Source organism: Hypanus sabinus, chromosome 6 (genome assembly GCF_030144855.1).
Source record: "Hypanus sabinus isolate sHypSab1 chromosome 6, sHypSab1.hap1, whole genome shotgun sequence".
Lineage (NCBI taxonomy): Eukaryota > Metazoa > Chordata > Chondrichthyes > Myliobatiformes > Dasyatidae > Hypanus > Hypanus sabinus.
In genome coordinates, this window is record NC_082711.1 from 176,842,593 (window position 1) to 176,861,336 (window position 18,744).

The window sequence follows — 18,744 nt, forward strand, 5'->3', positions numbered from 1 at the left end:
CCCCCCACATCTCTACAGTGATAATACTTTAAGAATATTTTATTGATTGTGGAATTTATAGAACTTACAATTCTTCCTTTATCTCTGCTACCTCAAATTTTGGAAAACTATTTACTTTTGTATGATGAGGAAATTTCTAGTCTAGCTCCATTTTATCTCCGCAATCTGTGTTTTTTTTGTGATTCATTCTCCCCCTCCCTTTGCTCCAATGCCATCAAGCTTTCAGCTATCACATGTATGCATTGTGAAAATCTGTCTCAAGTTCTTCACCTTGCCACTTCACCAAAAGCCTCCGCAGAATCTACTTCCTGGTTTCATCTTTTACAATGTCGTTCCTAATTCCAATCACTGAATCACAGAGAGGAACCATGTGATAAGACGTTAAAATCACAGAATCATAGAATAACTCATAGTCATATTCCACCATTGTACTTTGCCAGTTATTGGAACTCAGGTTGTTGGGCTGAGGAGGGGTCTCAGCCCAAAATGCCGAATATTTATTCCTCTCCACAGATGCTGCTTGACCTGCTGAGTTCCTCCAGCACTTTGTATGTGTTACTCTAATTGTTTGAAAGAATTTTTCTGTTGTATTTACTATGAATGCCCACAAGAAAATGAACCTCAGGGTAGTACATGGTGACATACACGTAATTTGATAATAAACTTACTTCAAACTTTGAAATGATTTCTCTCTTTCTATTAAACCCCCCCCCCACCATAATTCTGAAATTACCCTTAAATTTTCTCTGAAGAAAACTTTCGTTTTTTATTTCTCTACAGCTGACAATAGAGTTAGAGTATTTCAATAACATTTTAATAATTTTATGGTAGTGGCTAACTGCCCAACATACCATGTTGTGTTAAACCATGTCCAATCCTTACTGTGATTTTTAAAAATATTCCTTTCATTTCACAAATCCTACCACAAATTTCACAACATACCGTATGCCATTGACAGCACACCTGATTCTGATTCTGATTCAAGTGGTTTTGGTTTACTTCATAAACATCACTTCTAGTCCATTACTTAACACCTCTTAATGATAATACAATGCAAACAAAGTCGATTAAGACCAACAGATTCAATATGCAGGCCCTGACATAAAATGGCTAAGGAAACCACAAAATCAATGATGATAGTGCCGAGTTAATCATTACCTGTCTAGATAATCACCATCAACAGACAACAGGCTTTAAAGTCTAATTCAGTCACTTAATGATATTTAATGCCAATGTATTTAAATAACAAACTGTTAACCATTTAAACTGGTTAGTAAATACAAAATCATTTAAAAAAGATATTCTCATATGAAGTTTATAGAATCTTCGGAGTCATAAGCATGGAAAAGGACCCCTAAAGTAAGCTTATCCATGCAACATGGGCTGCTCCATATGGAATGAGGTGCAGAGGATTGGTCAAGGCAGGTACAACAACATTTAAACAGGTACATTAACAGAAAAGGTTTATAGGGATATGAACCACACACAGAAAAGTGGGACTAGGTTTGTGCAAACTGTTTTTCAAACTTCCAGATACGTAGGGATAATTTCAGAACATAGTCATATTTGGGGTCAGATTTATTCAGCATCATCATGTCATTTTGACATTATTCCATTATTGAATCTACAATCAATTACATTAAGATTTTGTACCTAATCTAGCCTAAGAGGTGACTTGATAGACGTTACAAGATGATCAAGTGGACAGCCAGAGACTTTTTCCCAGGATGGAAATGGCAATACAAGGGGGCATAATTTTAAGGTGGAGGAAAGTATAGAGGTTGGTGGTAAGTTCTTTACACAGAGTTGTGGGTGCATGGAATATCCTGCCAAGGGTAGTGGTGGAGACCAATACATATGGGACATTTATAAGACTCTTAGATAGGCACATGGATGATAGAAAAATGAAGGGCTAAGTAGGAGGAAAGTGTTAGATTGATCTTGGAGTAGGTTAAAAAATCGGCACAACATTATGGGCTTGTACTGTGCTGCGATGGTCTATGTTTACAAATGAAGAATTTGCAAACTAGTTAAACAATGATGAGAAGAAAATTGACCAGAGTTCTAGAGAAAGACCCTGCTTCAGTTTATTTGTGCAGTGGGCTCAAGAACTGTACCACAATTAATGTTCATATACACAATTTTCTGTTCAATCTCTCATCTGAAGGATAGCATCAGTCAGAAGAGTCCTGCACTGAAATATTAGGACATGGTCTACGGCTTTGGACTCTTAGGCCATGTTGTTGCTTATTGAGCAAAGCTGATTTGCTTCTTACAAAGCAGCTCCTTACCATTTACAGTATTGTGTGGACTTTATAGAGATTAAGGCCACAAGACCTAGGAGCAGAATTAGGCCACTTGGCTCATCGAGTGGTTATGTACAAAAACTAAAATTTACTCAGCTGGGATTTTTTATATCCTATATCTGCCATCTCTTGTATACTGTATTCATTATCTTTGATTGAGATCTCATTGCTATTCAATGATCATAAATCAATATCAATATAGGAAACTCTGATTGTGTAGTTTTAGTCTGGTTGATTAGGCAAATATAATTTGTCTTTCATACATCCATGATGGCAATGCTCAATCGTGCTACCCTTTCTAGATGTTCTGTAATTATATCCTCCATTGCATATTCCACATTTCCTCTACCATGGTGTCAGGCTAACAGGCAGGTCACTTTCTGTCTTGATTTGCCCTCCTTTCCCCATTAGTGGTGGTATATTTGCTGTCCTGCAATCTGCAGGAATCCTTTAGAACCTACAGACCATTGAAAGATAATGACCAAAGCATCCAATATCTCTGACCAGCTCTTTAAAAAATGTTGGCATATAATCATCAGGTCCTTGGGGTTTATGAGTCTTCAGACTCACAAACTTCTTAACAATTTTCTTCAGCTCCTCATTGTCGCCAGAGCCTTCATTTTCTGGTATTACTGGCAGACTTGTTTGTGTCTTCTTCCATGAGGACAGAAATTAAATATTTTGTCAACGGTCTCTGCAATTTCTTTATTTCTTCTTATAACTTTTTCTATCTCTGTTTGTAAGAAACCACATTTGCTCTCACTATTCATTTCAGTTTCACACACCAATCAATCTGCTAACAGCACATTTTATGAAAATGGATATAGTGCTTTCTTGGCATGTGTGATGAATAAACTCTTCTCAGGCTTCCAGCCAGATACAGGTATCGATTATATCCAACATTTTAATGACAAATTGTGCCATCTTCATCAGTGGTATTTATACCCCTGCAGTCCATCCCTCCTGATTGATTAGTCTTCATCCAATCAGATTTCCGCTCTCCCACCTTGTTACAATTGAATTCAAGTTTTTACTTAGAGCGAGACCTTCGTCTTTGTTAAAATTCTTTTCCTCTAGTTTTATTTCAATGCCTTCCTTTACCAGGCCATCCCAAAAACCTTTGGCGCAGTACACGAGTTTTGTGCTGTCAAAGTCAATCCTATGACCATTGCGAATGTAGCACTCAACTACCGCCTGTTTCTCCGATAACCCAAACGGATACACCTCCTTTGCTCCTTGATGCGGGTTTCCACCATGCTGGCTGATATATGCTGCTCCACATTCACAGGGGATCCTGTAAACACCAGCTGTCCTGAGTCCCAGGTCATCTCTGACCTGCATAAGCTGTGATTTGAGATTCCTTACGGGCTTGTGGATGGTATTAATCCGGTATATCTTCTGGATCCTGGTGATCTTTGCAGAAACCATGGAGACATAGGGGAGACAGGCAGTAGTGACCAGTTCCTTCTCGCTGTTAGGTTTCCTGGTTGTTCCATTGGCCGTTTTAAGGGCCCACTTTATTTCCTTCACCTTGCAACTATCCTGTAGGAACATTGTGCGTAATCATCTTATTTCCTCGAGGAGACTCTCCGGGTCTGAAATAGCTTTTGCATAGTTAATCAAAGCAGAAAGAACTGTTCTATGTGGGAGGCTTGATGGTGGCTGTTTAAGTTCTTGTGAGTGGGTTTCTGATAGATGCCATGTCCAAGGCTACTGTCCAGTTTCCATTGTAATAGAATGTCCAGGAACAGGAGACAACCATTCTTCTCCATCTCCATCATAAATTGAATATTTGAACATACACTACTGCAACAGGATGCACAGTGAAACCCATATCAAGGTGCACAGGAGGTGTTTCCATTTGGGTTACCAGAGAAACCGGCAGTAGCTGAGTGCGACGTTCGCTATGGTCATAGGATTGACTTCCGACGGCACAAAACTCCTGTTCTGCGCCAACGGTTTTTACGACCACCTGGTAAAGAAAGCCATTGAAATAAAACTAACAAAGACAAAGGTCTCGCTCTAACTGGAATTTGATTGTAAACAAGGTGGGAGAGCAGAAACTTGATTGGATGAGGACTAACCAATCAGGAGGGATGGACTTTGGGAGTATAAATACTACCGGACTAAACACGGCCAAGCATCATTCCTGATGAAGATGGCAGAGTTTGTCATCGAAACGTCAATTATAATTGATACCTGTACCCAGATGGAAGCCCAAGAATAGATCATTCACATATATTTATGTTTCTCACCATTTTATTCTTGCATTCTACATTTCTTTTCTTCACAAATGTCTTGTACTCATTTGCTGATTTCTAATATCACTCCAAACCACAGAATTAATGCTATTTCTAGCAACTTTACAAGCTGCTTCTTTTGATTTAACACTATCATTAATTTTTCCTGTCAGCCACAGACCATTTCTGTTGTTAGATTTCTTTTGCTTAGAGGTGTTATTCTGAAAATCCCCCGTTATCTGTATGATTTTATAAAGTCATGGTACTAATTAAAGGTTAAAAATCAATGACTACTCTATTTACAGACAGCACGATCTGTGTTTGCAATGCAACACTCAGCCCGATTTGTTGTCTGTATAAAATTACAGAAGCTAGTCATTTTAAACACATTTAGAGGCAGCAACTTGAATACTTACATATTCTTCCTATCTTCTAAGTAATATATCACCATCATCACATCCTGAAGCCACTCTGAATTCTGAAAGCAATGCTCCGGTCCAAAACTAATATCTACACAGCTCCAAAGGTACGCAACTCTGATCTGAGCATGAAATCCCAAATGCCAAATTCACATCCAATTACTACATCTTACAGTTACCTACTTTAAAAAAAAAATTCAACATAATAAGCACATCCCAGTCTTCTGCCAAGTTTTCCGGAAAGATTACAAGGTAATTTAGCAATCTAATTGCTTTTGTGTAAGATGGAGTTTGCTCAGTGATTTCTGTTTGGGTTCAGGAGCAGTGGCTGAATGGATGTTTCAATGGGCCATGTTACAGTGATTTACAAACTGCTTATGTTTATTTGCATTTTATGGAAATCCTGATCCAAGCATAAAATGGTTCTTGGACGCTTACAGCACATTTATTAACCATGAATAACAACTACTGTAGAATGTTTGCCTGAAATGGTTTTAAAAACTATATCAGATACAATCACACAGCGTAAAATTAATCATTAGAAACTCTATAGAAATAGTCATAGGCCAATTCATGAATATAAATGAGTTACCATTTGGGTTAAAATGTAGACTAGTTAATACTCAGCACATTACTTTTTCCCATCTGTCCACCTTGATCTATTTTTATTCTGAATATTGTATATAGTTAGTTAACTATTTTGCGTTGTTGCAACATTGCATATAATAAAGTAGAAACAGGGCTGATGGTGTGGGAGAATTGAATTTTCTCATATTCCATAGAGAATCACCTCAAATTTGGTATTCATAGTGGTTTCCTAATGATGTCAACAACTTTCCTTAAGAAGTTCAGGAAATTCAGCCAGCTCCATCATGGGCACTAGCCTCCCCAGCATCAATGACATATTTACAAGGCAATGCCTTAAAAAGGCAGCATCCATCATTAAGGACCCCTGCCACCCAGGACATGCTGTCTCTCATTGCCATCATCGCGGAGGAGGTACACGAGCCTGAAGACACACACTCAACATTTCAGAAATAACTTCTTCCCCTCCACCTTCAGACTTCTGAATGGACAATGAGCCCAATAAAACTCACTATTTTTAATTTTTTGCACTCTTTTCGCACTATTTATTTAATTATATATATTATTGTAATTCGCATTTTTATTATATATTGCACTGTACTGCTACCGCAGAACAACAAATTTCACAACATATGTCAATGATATTAAACCTGATTCTGATATTTATTGTGTGCTATCACACAATCTATGACTTCTGGCTATCTCTTTAAACACAATCTAATAGTCTTTCTCTGCTGCTTTGGCCTTACGGATATTATAATAATATTCTTTCAATGGGTTTATAATTTACTGGCTTGGAGATGAGTTCCATGCATGTATCTAAGTATGCATAGACGGGCCTCTCTCTTGGCCATAGCATACCGAATTGCAGCCAGAAAATATAAATGATGAAAATCAGTCCTGTAGACTGGTAGCCGCAGTAAAAATGCTGCCTTTAGTCCTTTGGCACTATTTGTTTTGGTTTTTTTTAAATGGTCATTAAAGATAATGAAAGATGATTGAATATAAATGTTTGAGAAAATTGGCAAAAGTAGGTTTGGGCGGAAGACCAAAGTAAACCTCAATGTTAACAGTGAAACTGGAAAGTGCCTTAGAAATTACATGTTAAGCTACACAGTCCTACACTATTAACTCACTGCTTATTGCTGTTAACTGGGTGGCACCAAATCCAAATAGCTGAAGTCAAAATGGACTTGAACTGTGTCACTGGGCTTGCACAGCGAGCGAGATTGTTAGAAAATATCATACATAACAGGAACTTGTGGCTCACCGAAAAACACTGAGCAACCACAAACAGCACAAGGTTTTTAGAAACCGACTCGCAACCCTTATTTATGTCATTTGAATTGTGTATCTGGATTACATCACACCAGGAGATTAAAATCAATGTAAAAACAAGTTTTTTTCCAAAAATGTATTGCCACATGCATCTTTGGCAGTCCGAAGTTAATTTTAGCTTGTCCTGTTTGTAGGGAATGAACAAGCTTGGGTGCAATGCTGGTCTTGTGTCTTACCTGATTCTATTTTACACTTCAGTCAACAGAGAGTATTTTCCATGGGGTGGACAACCTGATCCCATGGAATTTCCACCTGAAGACTTAATAGAATTAACCCTTCATTCAAAGGTGAAGCCTGATGTATAGTCTTGTGAACACTTATTTGGAAATATTACCAGATATGTCTGATATAGCAGCAAAAATGCCAGCAGTAAAACCTTTTCTGTTGTCAGCGCTTATGAAGCAGAGCAAGAAGACATCTTGCAGATGCACCCTGAAAACATCAGCAATGATCCTTGATAAACTTATAGCATCAATTTTTGTAGCAAGTGTTTCCCTCCTGTTTTACAGACAGGTAAAACATGCCCTTCAGAGGAAAAGAGCACTGTCAGCCACATGATTCTCACAGAAGTTCAGGGAGCTTCATGTGCTTATTCATAAAGGTACAGGAAAAGTAACAGAGTGAACTACTATGTTTTTGCAGGAAGTATTCTAAAGAGCTTTTCATCAATTATTTACTCTAAGGCACCCACAATAGCTCTATGTTGTCATGTACGTGAAATCGCTTGAAGGTACAAGGAAACATGACAGTTTCACTAATACGGTGTCGCTCACCTATAACTACTGATCAGATCTGGAGCAAAGAGATAGAACAAAGCCAGCTCTTGAAATAAACCTTTCTTCAGCAAAACCAAGCAGCCAAAAATCTCAACAGTGCATCCAGGGCACAGTATTTGAATGGTTACCAAAGAACATTTGAACCAATCAGTGAAGATGAGTCAACCTGAAGGCTTTGACTGTTTCAGCTCACCAATACAGTGTCATTTTACGTGAAAATGGAGATGATCTTACTTGCTACTTACAATCAAAATGAGGACCTTCTCTCTGCGATTTGATTTAATTCTCTGGGAGTTAGCATTGGTGCTCCAGGTGTACTGCAGCAGAACACAAGAGTTCCAAGCTACCAGATCTTGAATGCAAGTATCAGGAAACCAAACGAAGAGGTCAGCTTTCTCTCCGAAAGGCGTTAAAGCTGTTGCAAATGAATGCTTGCCTTGCCAATAACACCCACCTCCCCATAAAAAAACATTAATGTAAACATAACAAACTCACTCTCAGGACGTACAGAATATCAATAAATGCATTATCTTGTTGCTCTAAGCTATCCAATGATTATACATTCACACAACACACAGCCAGTGCCAATTTATCATCAGACAAAAGGAGTAACACTTTGAAACACAAAAGTATCATTTCTTGAAATGACTTGAAAATATCAAAGGCATTTGCCAACAATGCAACAATCTTCACAAGCTTTCAACGAAAAAGGTCCAGCAGTTAAAAGTATTCCGCCTCCTCCTTCCCCAGCAAAAATGAAATTTGCTTTCCTACCTGACCCAGCATCAATCACAGTTGAAAGAGTTCTCCGATCAGCAATTACCCTTGATGATGCAGGCATGCTAACAGGTTCTGAGCGGACTGGCTGGATTCTGACACAATAATATAGAGAAAGGACTTGTTATATACCTAGATGAGGAAAATAACTTGAGCTCTCAACATAATAACTAAATTACCACTAACCTGGCATCCTGCTGCTCAGATTGTCTGTCAGAAATATAAAAACGGCAACACCTATGCAGTGAGTTACAAGTGGATAGCTCTGACCACCACACAGCTAGATGCTTCACAGTTCTGTACAGAGAACCTTCCCAGGCAACCTCAGCTCCTTTGCTACATCTTCACCTCTCAGCCAAAGGTTTGCAAATTTATTCCATTAGGCTCATAATCAAAACTGGCACCTCCAATTACTCTGAGAGTGATCTGACTACTGAAGTAATGAGTATTAGATTAGATTTTAAACTGATCTCTCAGGTGAATATAGAAATTCTATTCAAAGAAAAGCAACTGAATTTTACTTGTTAGCCTAAGACAAATATTTATAAAACAAACATAATTAAAACAGATTATTTGGTAACTATCACAATATTGTCTGTGGGAAATAACACATTGGGTTAAAGAGCACTGTTAAAGAGTTTTGAATCCCATCTTGCAAATGCCTACATTGGCATTGGTTTGTGGAACAGGTATTCTATGGATAGAATCCTGAAATCTTGCTGTACAGAAAATACTCTTCACCCTTGTTTAGAACAGAGATTAGGAGGAATTTCTTTAGCCAAAGGGTGATGAAACTATGGAATTCATTGTACAAATGGCTATCGAGGCCATGTCAGTGGATATATTTAAAGTGGAAGTTGATAAGCTCTTGAATAGTAAGGGCATCAAAGGTTCTGGGGTGAACACAAGAGAATGAATTTGAGATGAAATATAAATCAGCCATGATGGAAAGGCAGAGCAGACTCATAGGCTGACTGGCCTAATTCTGCTCCTTTGTCTCATGGTCTATTAGTTGATTTCCTTCTCATTGGAGAAATTATGAGATGTTTTCTGTGCCAATATATGTTAATTAATGCAGTAATGTGCAGCTGAAGTTGTGTAAGAACTTAATTCTATTACTGTTTAGGAGCCAGAGACAGGAGCATTCTATTGGCTGAAACTCAGGCACTTAATACAGCCAACACGGCCTCACTTGTGAAATTGAGATGCTAAATACAGAGCTCATCGAATGATCTATAACATTTGGTCTTTGTCCAGAGAACAGTCCAAATAAAACTGCAGATCGGTTTACACCACAAGAAGTGTCCTGAGGAATTGTCCCTCTTCCAGCAAATTGTGAAGCAGTATGGAAACTATCAAGTGTTTAGATTTAATTTACCTGATGCTAGCAATTTCCCAAAGTGCCTGCGACGTGCACCTTGGCAAAATGAAGACTTAACAAAAGGCAGAAGTTGGAAGAGACCAAAAATTTGGTAAAGTATAATGCCAAAAAAAAAACAGCAATTCCAACAAGCACTGTTAAATCTAAAGTGGCCAGGCCTCCTTTAGTCAGAATCAGGTTGATTATCACTGGCATGTATTGTGAAATTTGTTAACTTAGCAGTAGCAGTTCAATGCAAAACATAATATAGAAGAAAAAAAATAAATCAATTACAGTATATGTATATTGAATAGATTAAAATAATGCAAAATCAGCAATAATATATATATAAAAATGAGGTAGTGTCCAAGGGTTCAATGTACATTTAGGAATTGGATGGCAGAGGGGAAGAAGCTGTTCCTGAATCGCTGAGTGTGTGCCTTCCAGCTTCAGTGTCATCGACCTAATGGTAACAGTGAGAAAAGGGCATGCCATAGGTGCTGGAGGTCCTTAATAATGGACACTGCCTTTCTGAGACACTGCTGCCCGAAGATGTCATGGGTACTTTGTAGGCTAGTATCAAAGATGGAACTGTCTAAATTTACAACCCTCTGCAGATTCTTTTGGTTCTGTACAGTAGCCCCCCTTTAGACTGGGTGCTCAATCATATCAAATATATAGCCCTTATCCAAACTCATGAAATCACATGTTCAAAATATTGAAATGAGCCTCGTCATGCTGACAGCAGCTTAATTTCCTTATGCCACGTTGTAGGCTATTCAGGCACATGGTACCAGGATCATCCAGAACAAGGCTCTGCAGCACCATCAAGGTTCACAAATGTTGTTTCTTTTCTTACCTCAGACTATTGAGCTCTAAGTCATCAGTATCAAAGTCCATTAGTGGCTGTGGTGTGTCACACGGCCCATGTGACTGAAGTACTGACGAACTGGAAGAAATCACTGTTGTTTGTCCTGAAGGATGGATTGTCTTAAACTGAAATTGTGGGCCCATCCACAGACGCCTGTGGGGTCCGGTATGTGTCACAATCTCCACCTGAAAATAAACAAATCATATTGAGAAGTCAAGACAGCCAAGGAAACATTTATGAACAAGGTATATCTGTGGATACTGAATTAAACATAGACCACCTGCAAACCCACGGTAATGTAAATATCAACATAGGAAAGTGCACAACGCGGTAGCACAGCAGTTAGCATAACACTTTATGGCACCAGCTGTAAGATTGGAGTTCAATTCCCAGTACTGGCTGTAAGGAAGGAGCTGGTACAGTACGTTCTCCCATTATCATGTGGGTTTCCTCTGTGTGCTCCAGTTTCCCCCCTATTCCAAAGGCATATAGATTATGGCTAGTGAGTTGTGGGCATGTTATGTTAGCACCAGAAGCATGACAACACTTCAAAGTTCAAAATAAATTTATTATCAAAGCATATACATGTCACCAGCATTTTGCATGTGTCACCATATACAATCCTAAAATTCATTTTCTTGCGAGTATTCTCAATAAACCCATAATAGAATCAATAGAAGACCATGCAACTTGGGCGGTTAACCAGTATGCAAAAGGCAAAAATTGTGCAAATACGAAAGAAATAATAATAATAATAAATAAATGAATGAGCAATAAATACTGAGAACATGAAATGAATAGTCCTTGAAAGTGAGTCCATAGGTTGTGAGAACATATCATTGATGGGGTAGGAGAAGCTGAGCTCTTGTGTGTTGCCCCCAGCTCATCCACGACGCAAACGTAAGCTTCAAGATACATGTTGATGTATCTAAATGTTGATTTATCTGTAATAAAGCTGATGTTGTAGTAACAGGAACAGAGAATGAATGGTTATTCATCAGCTCAAGCCTCCTCACCGTTCCATAAGATCATGGTTATCCCATATACTTTGAGTCCTCTAATGTCAAAATACTATCGATTTTGATTTTGAATCAATTCAGTGACTGAGCCTCTGCCATTCTATAGGGTAGGAGATTCCCACCCTACATCAGCAGAGATTTTAAAAGGATCTTGAAATGCTTGCATTCATTAATGTGGCACGTTAACAATTATTACGTATACAATGAACTGTTCTGAAGTGTAATCGCTGTTCCAGCTAAGCAAATCTTGCAGCCATTTTGCACAGAGCAAAAACACATGCTGATCCACCAAACCCGCCCTAACTAGCTGCACTTCAATCATTATGAGAATAAATTTGACACTGGAATGGATAGAAAGTAGAAACCGAAATAGCTTTCAAAGAACAATTCAAAAATGTAGAAAGAGGAAAGGACAAAGGTCTGGAAAAAGAATTCTAAAGCACATTTACCAATTAGTTATTTGATGATGGAGGATGTATTATGACAAGGGTGCCTTTATAACAAGCATAGATCAAGTGAACAGTCAGAGAATTTCTCCCAGGGCAGAAATGGCTAATATGACAGGGCATAATTTTAAAGTGATTGGAGGAAAGTATAGGGGGATGTCAGAAAGTTTTTCTTACAGAGAGTGGTGAGTGTGTGGTACACACTCCCAAGGTGGTGGTGGAGGCAGATACATTAGGGGAATTTAAGAGACTCTTAGGCAGATGGATGATAGGAAAACGGAGCGTGATGTTGGAGGGAAGGATTTGATTGATCTTAGAGTAAGTTAAAGAGTCATGACAACCTTCATGACTCGAAGTGTCTGTACTGTGCTGGGATGTTCTGTCAGAATCAGAATCAGGTTTATTGTCATTGGCATGTGACGTGAAATTTGTCTGTGTTTCATGTACTTCAAGTAGTGCAAAGGAACAGTGACATAGGTCCTATTTTGGGTGCCACAGTAGCATAGCAGTTAGCGCCATGTTATTCCATGCTGTATCACTAAATAAAATATAATAAAATAAACCTTAAGCTCATGCTTCATCTTAAGGCTGGAAAGATCTGAAAATGCAACACCTCCTTACTCCTGCACTGCCTTCTTAGTCATATACTCCAGAAGGATTTACATTCGAATACATTCCAAAAATTGGACTTTATCAATTGCTGTTAGACTTTGATTTTAAGAATCTTCCCTGCAAAGATTAAAAAGGTTAATGACAAGTCCAGAATAGTGCAGAATGTTGCGTGAGCATTTTGGCTGATGAGTCAAGAGGCCTTTGTTTTTTATGCTTTATTACATACTCTTGGTAAGACTAATTGGCCCTTTAGAAACAAGGCAAACAGTGGATAGTGTAGTGTTGATTGTATGCTGTGCCTTTTTTTAAAAGGGTTAAATTTATTTGTCCATGTACATTGAGACATACAATGAAATCTGTTACTCTGCATCAAATCTAATCAGTGAGGATTGTGCTGAGCGGCCTGCAAATGCCACTGCGTTACCAGCGCAGTCATAGCATGTCCACAATCCACCTAGCCACCCGTCTTTAGAATGTGGGAGGAAACCAGAGCACAAGATGGAAACTCAAGCAGTGACGGGGAGAATGTACAAACTCCTTGCGTACAATGGCGGAAATTGAAGCCTGATTTCACAGTGGCACTGTAAAGCATTGTGCTAACCGCGAGACCACACTATCACCCATAGCATGAAAACCTACACTGTACATGCAACACAGCCTGGCAAGGCTCATATTATTCGTTTAGATTAAACTGAGATAACCGGATACTCAAGCATAGATAAACCAAATCAAAGCTGTCCTTCATTCATTCTGAATTCTGAAATGCAGCTAACATTATTTCTCTCAGGAAGGAATACAAAATATCTTGAACCTAGTTGGAGATAACAGAATGAGAATTGTTGGGTGGAATGTGGAAACACTCAAGAACTACACCAGCGAGAGCTTTATACTCCCACAGGGTCAATAAGGGGGATCCACTACAGAAAGCACAAAATTGGCATGTTGCAAGAGAAGCAGACGGTCAGATGTTTTGTAATTTCAAAACACAGACACTAATTGAAAAGAAAACACAGAGCTGAGAATGCAAGTATAACTTCATTTTTACTTAAAGCGAGGCACGTGTTTATGACGTACCATGCGTGATGACGTATGTCATTCACAGACTTCGTACATATAACCATAATGAATTATTTAAACAAACAATGCTTAATCAAACAAGATATTTATGATACCACTGAACTATTAAATACACAACAGATAGGTACTTCAATTCAGCTTTTCTAACTTAACTCGAAGTATTGGTAATTACTTTAGGGTACAGTAGGTAGTATTTTGGATTTAATAAGGACCCTAAAAAACAGTATTCGAAGGGTAATTAGTGTAGGAAAGTTCAGCCCAATGTCATGCTCCCCCTGTGCTGTGGGGGAAATCAGGGATCATATACTCCCAGTGGCCGCCTGTACACCTGCTTGTTAATGCAAATATTTAATCAGCCAATCATGTGGCAGCAATTCAATGCATAAAAGCATGCAGACTTGGTCAAGAGATTCAGAATTGTTCATACCAAACATCAGACTGGGGAAGAAATGTGACCTATGTAACTCTGACAGTGGAATAAATGTTAGTGTCAAACAGGGTGGCTTGAGTATCTGAGAAACTGCTCTCTAGAGTTTACAGAGAATGGTACGAGAAACAAAACACATCCAGTGAGCAAAAACACCTAGTTAATGAGAGAAGTCATGCTGGTTCAAGCTGACAGGAAGGTGACGGTAACTCAGATAACCGCATGTTACAACAGTGGTGCGTGGAAGTGTATCTCCGAAACACATCGAACTTTGAAGTGGACTGGCTACAACGGCAAATACAACACCAGGTTCCACCCCCATACCTAACAAAGTGGCCACTACAGTGTGGAGCTGACAAACCACACATCTGCGTTATGGATGGACTCACTGTGGAGGATTTGTAACACTGAGGACATCCTGGGTAACATGTTCAAAGAGATGGGCCATGTGAAGGTGACAGCAGGATAGAAAATTGCTGTGAAAATGAAAAAATATCAAAGTGCCTGAGAAAGAGTTGGGCAGTGGGGCCAAGTAAGACCGAAATGAAGACTGCTCCACAGGACAGGAGTAGCTTGGGCATATGCAAGTGCCCACAGCTACACCTTTAATAGAACATACAAAACATAGAAAACCTACAGCACAATATAGGCCCTTTGGCCCACAAAGCTCTGCCAAATATGTCCTTTCCTTAGAAATTACCTAGGGTTTCCCATAGCCCTCTATTTTTCTAAGCTCCAAGTAACTATCCAGGAGTCTCAAAAGACTCTATCGTTTCTGCCTCCACCATCGTCGCCGGCAGCCCATTCCACACACTCACCACTCTTGGCGTAAAAAAACTTACCCCTGACATTTCCTCTGTACCTACTTCCAAGCACCTTAAAACTGTGCCCTCTCGTGCGAGCCACTTCAGCCCTGGTAAAAAGCCTCTGGCTATCCACACGATCAGCCATTCACAATATATAGAAATGATAAAGATAGGTGAATACTTTTTTAATCAAATTTGCAGCCAATATAGAGCTGTGTGGGAGAATGAGCAATGAGGAGAATTCAGAGAGGCTCCAGGGTGATCTGCACTGTTTCAGGGAATGGGCAAGACCATGCCAGATGCAGTATATTGTGAATAAGTCTCAGGTCATTCAGTTTGGTTCAAAATAAAAGATTGTTTATCTAAATAATGATAGATTGAGAAAGGGAGTCTTTGTATACCGGTCTCTGAGATTGCAACAAGCAGTTAAGAAGATGTATGCTGGCCTTCATAGTGAGAGGATTCAAGTACAAATATAGTGATGCCTTGCAGCAATTGGAGAGGACTTTGATAAGACCATGCTTTAGCAAGTACAGTTTTGATCTCCCTACGTATGCAAGGATGTTCTTGCGAATGGAGGGAGTGCAGTGACACTTCATCAGCCTAATCCCTGGGATGACAGGAAAGGAATATGAAGAAAGATCAGATCAATTAGATCCAAACCTAATTGTATTGGTACAAAGAGGGGAGGGACTTAAAGAGAAATGAGCAGAACACAGGAAATTGACACAAGCTGGGTGGGCACCATGGTTGGTGTGGACCGATTGGGTCAAAGGGCCTGTAACTGTGATGTATTGTTCTATGATTTTCCATTTGCTAAAGTTTGGAAAATTGAGAGGGGATCACACAGAAAACCTCTAAAATTCCTACAACACCATTTTGTGCAGTTCCGGTTGCCACATTATAGGAACTATATGACTGTACTGGAGAGAGTGCACAGGAGATTCACCAGGATGTTGCCTGGATTAGAAACTTCAGTTATGGTGAGAGAACAGATAGACTGAGCTTGTTTTCCCTAGAGCGAAGGAAGCTAAGGGGTGATCTGATTGAAGTATATGAGACATATATAGTTAGGTAGACAGTTGATCAGGGCATCAAAAACAAAATGCATAGGTTTAAGGAATTTAAAAAGGAATCTGAGGGGTAGTTTCCTTTTACACAGAGCATGACTAATATCTGGAAGGTTGTGCCAGATAAGGTACTGGAATCAGATACAATGAAAATATTTAAGAGGTATATAGGCAGACACTTAAATAGGTAATGTACCAGATTCAGGAACAGTTACTACCCTTCAACCATCAAGCACCTGAACCAGTGTGGATAAATTCATTCACATCAACACTGAACTGATTCTGCAACCTACGGATGCACTTTCATGGAATCTACAAATTGCGTTCACAGTATTGTTTATTTATTATTGTTGTTATTATTTTGGTTTTTTTGTATTTGCAGAGTTTGTTCTTTTGCACATTGTTTCTCCATTTTGTTGTGTGTAGTTTTTCATTGATTCTTTTGTGTTTCTTAGTATTCACTGTGAATACCTGCAAGAAAACGAATGTCAGAGTAACATCTGGTGACATGTATGTACTTTGAACTTCAAAACATCCCTAATGTGGGCTAATGGGAGAAGTGTAGATGAGCAAAAATGTTGGAATAGACATGGTGGGTAAGGGGGCCATTTCTGTGCCACATGGCACTCTGACAGGATAGATCAGATGCTGAAATGATGTTCCCAATGGCCGGGAAGTGTATTCAGGGATCACTACCTAAGGATAATAGGTAAGCCACAAAGGAGTGAGACGTGGAAAATCTTCCCTCAGAGAGTGGCAGACGTGTGGAATTCTTCTCCACCACAGAAGGCAGTGCAGGTCAAATGATCACAAATATTCAAGAAGTTAGATATACAATAGTTCTTATAGTTAAAGAGCTCAAGGATCATCAGGAACAAGCTGGAAGAAGGTACTGAATTTGGTGGTTAGCTATGTTTATATTGAATGGTACAGCAGGCTCCAGACCCAAAATATAATGATCTTCTATAATTCTGTGTCAGCAGAAGTGTTTGAGAGATAAGGAAGATTGTGGGAAGTGCTTTCCAAAATTTAACTCAAGACGCACCTCACAAAATCATAAAGGACAGACAAAATCTATTCGGTCCATCATAGCAAAGATGGCTCTGAGAAAGAAATTCTCAATTAGTTATACTTTGCTAATTTGGAAGTGAATTATAAAAGTATCATATTCACCTACAAAATAAAGTTAAAATAATGATGCAAATAAGTATCATTATTCACAATACACATCACCAGATGGCCAGAGAAGCACAAACTCCTGGGACTTAACTGTGAATATTTTTCACTTCTGTTCATCATCCCCTCTCGTCCCCCTCCACCATTAATACAGGTCAAACTGACCTGCCTTTGTACAACAGTGTTTGAGTAAACTCTCATGGGAGTTATCCAATGCACAATTACTAAACTAACGTTTCCGCCATGCACTGCCTACCGCAGTTATGAAAGTACATCAAAGTAACATTTAATACAAAACATACTATAGTTAGAGAGCTACAACACAGAAGCCAGCCACTCAGCCCATCGAGACCATGCTGAACTGTTATTCTGCCTAGATCTATTGGCCTGTTCTGGACTATAGCCCTTCATAATCCTCCCATCCGTGTACCTATCCAAATTTCTCGTAAATGTTGAAATCAAACTCATATCCACTACCTCTGATGGCAGCTTGTTCCACACTCACACTGCCCTCTAAGTAAAGAAGTTCCCCCTCAGGTTCCCCTTAAATATTTCATGCTTCAAACTTAGCCTATGATGTCTAATTCTAACCTCACCCAACCTCAGTTGAAGAAAAAGCCTGCTTGTATTCACTCTATCTATACTTCTTAGAATTTTGTATAGCTCTATCAAATCTCCCCTCATTCTCCTACAATCAAGGGAATAAAATTCTAATATAATCAACTTTTCCCTATAACTCAGGTCCTCAAGTCCTGGCAATTTCCTTGTAAATTTTCTCTGCATTCTTTGAATTTTATTGATCTCTTTTCTGTAGGTAGGTGATCAGAACTGCAAACAATACCCCAAATTAGGCCTCACCAACTTTGACTTAACACCCCAACTCCTGTACTCAATAACTTGATTTATGAGGCCAATGTGCCAAAAACCCTATGTAAGTATTTTAAAAATATTGAGCCAGATGCAGTCACACTAAGTATTGGAAGATTACGATCGGACATTCAGTGATGAGTGTTCACGTCAACCCGAGGTGCTGTTTTCCTGAAGCTGAAATACCCATGGGTGGCGGGTAAATGCGGTGTGCATAACGATGCCATGGACTTAATCCTCACTTCCTTCAATTCATCTTTACAGAAATCGATTCTCACCACGGGAGAAGGCCGTCTGTTCGTAGGCCCCTGCTGTTCCTACTGTAACAGTCTTTGATCTCAACCTGCAATATCTGTACATTTTATAATGAAGGCATTATTGATATCTAAACTACAACCTTGCTCTGGTCTTAAGCATAGAACAATCAGCAAAACCTTAAAATCAGGGCTAATCGCAGAAGGACTTACTTCTTCAAACAAAAAGTAGTGGAGATCCAGAAAGAACTATCCAACTGCCCGTCCTGTCAGGCACCTCCCACTCCATCTGTGATGGAATCTGTGAGTACCATATAG

At 39.1% G+C, this 18,744-nt stretch overlaps 1 protein-coding gene and 1 long non-coding RNA gene across 4 annotated transcripts in view; one reads left to right on the forward strand and one right to left on the reverse strand.

Moving 5' to 3' along the window:
- The window catches only part of bcas3 (BCAS3 microtubule associated cell migration factor), a 915,794-nt gene that overhangs the window by 383,982 nt on the left and 513,068 nt on the right, over window positions 1-18,744 (reverse strand). For all 3 annotated transcript variants that reach the window (XM_059973657.1, XM_059973655.1, XM_059973656.1), the window contains exons 21-22: window positions 10,661-10,857; window positions 8,439-8,536 (exon numbers count right to left, since the gene is read on the reverse strand). In XM_059973657.1, coding sequence (XP_059829640.1) covers window positions 8,439-8,536; window positions 10,661-10,857 — 295 coding nt within the window. The remainder of the gene's footprint in view (window positions 1-8,438; window positions 8,537-10,660; window positions 10,858-18,744) is intronic.
- Window positions 1-18,744, forward strand: part of LOC132396148 (uncharacterized) — a 34,186-nt gene that overhangs the window by 10,634 nt on the left and 4,808 nt on the right. The window contains exon 2 of the long non-coding RNA XR_009512875.1: window positions 16,585-16,639. This is a non-coding gene — a long non-coding RNA (uncharacterized LOC132396148). The remainder of the gene's footprint in view (window positions 1-16,584; window positions 16,640-18,744) is intronic.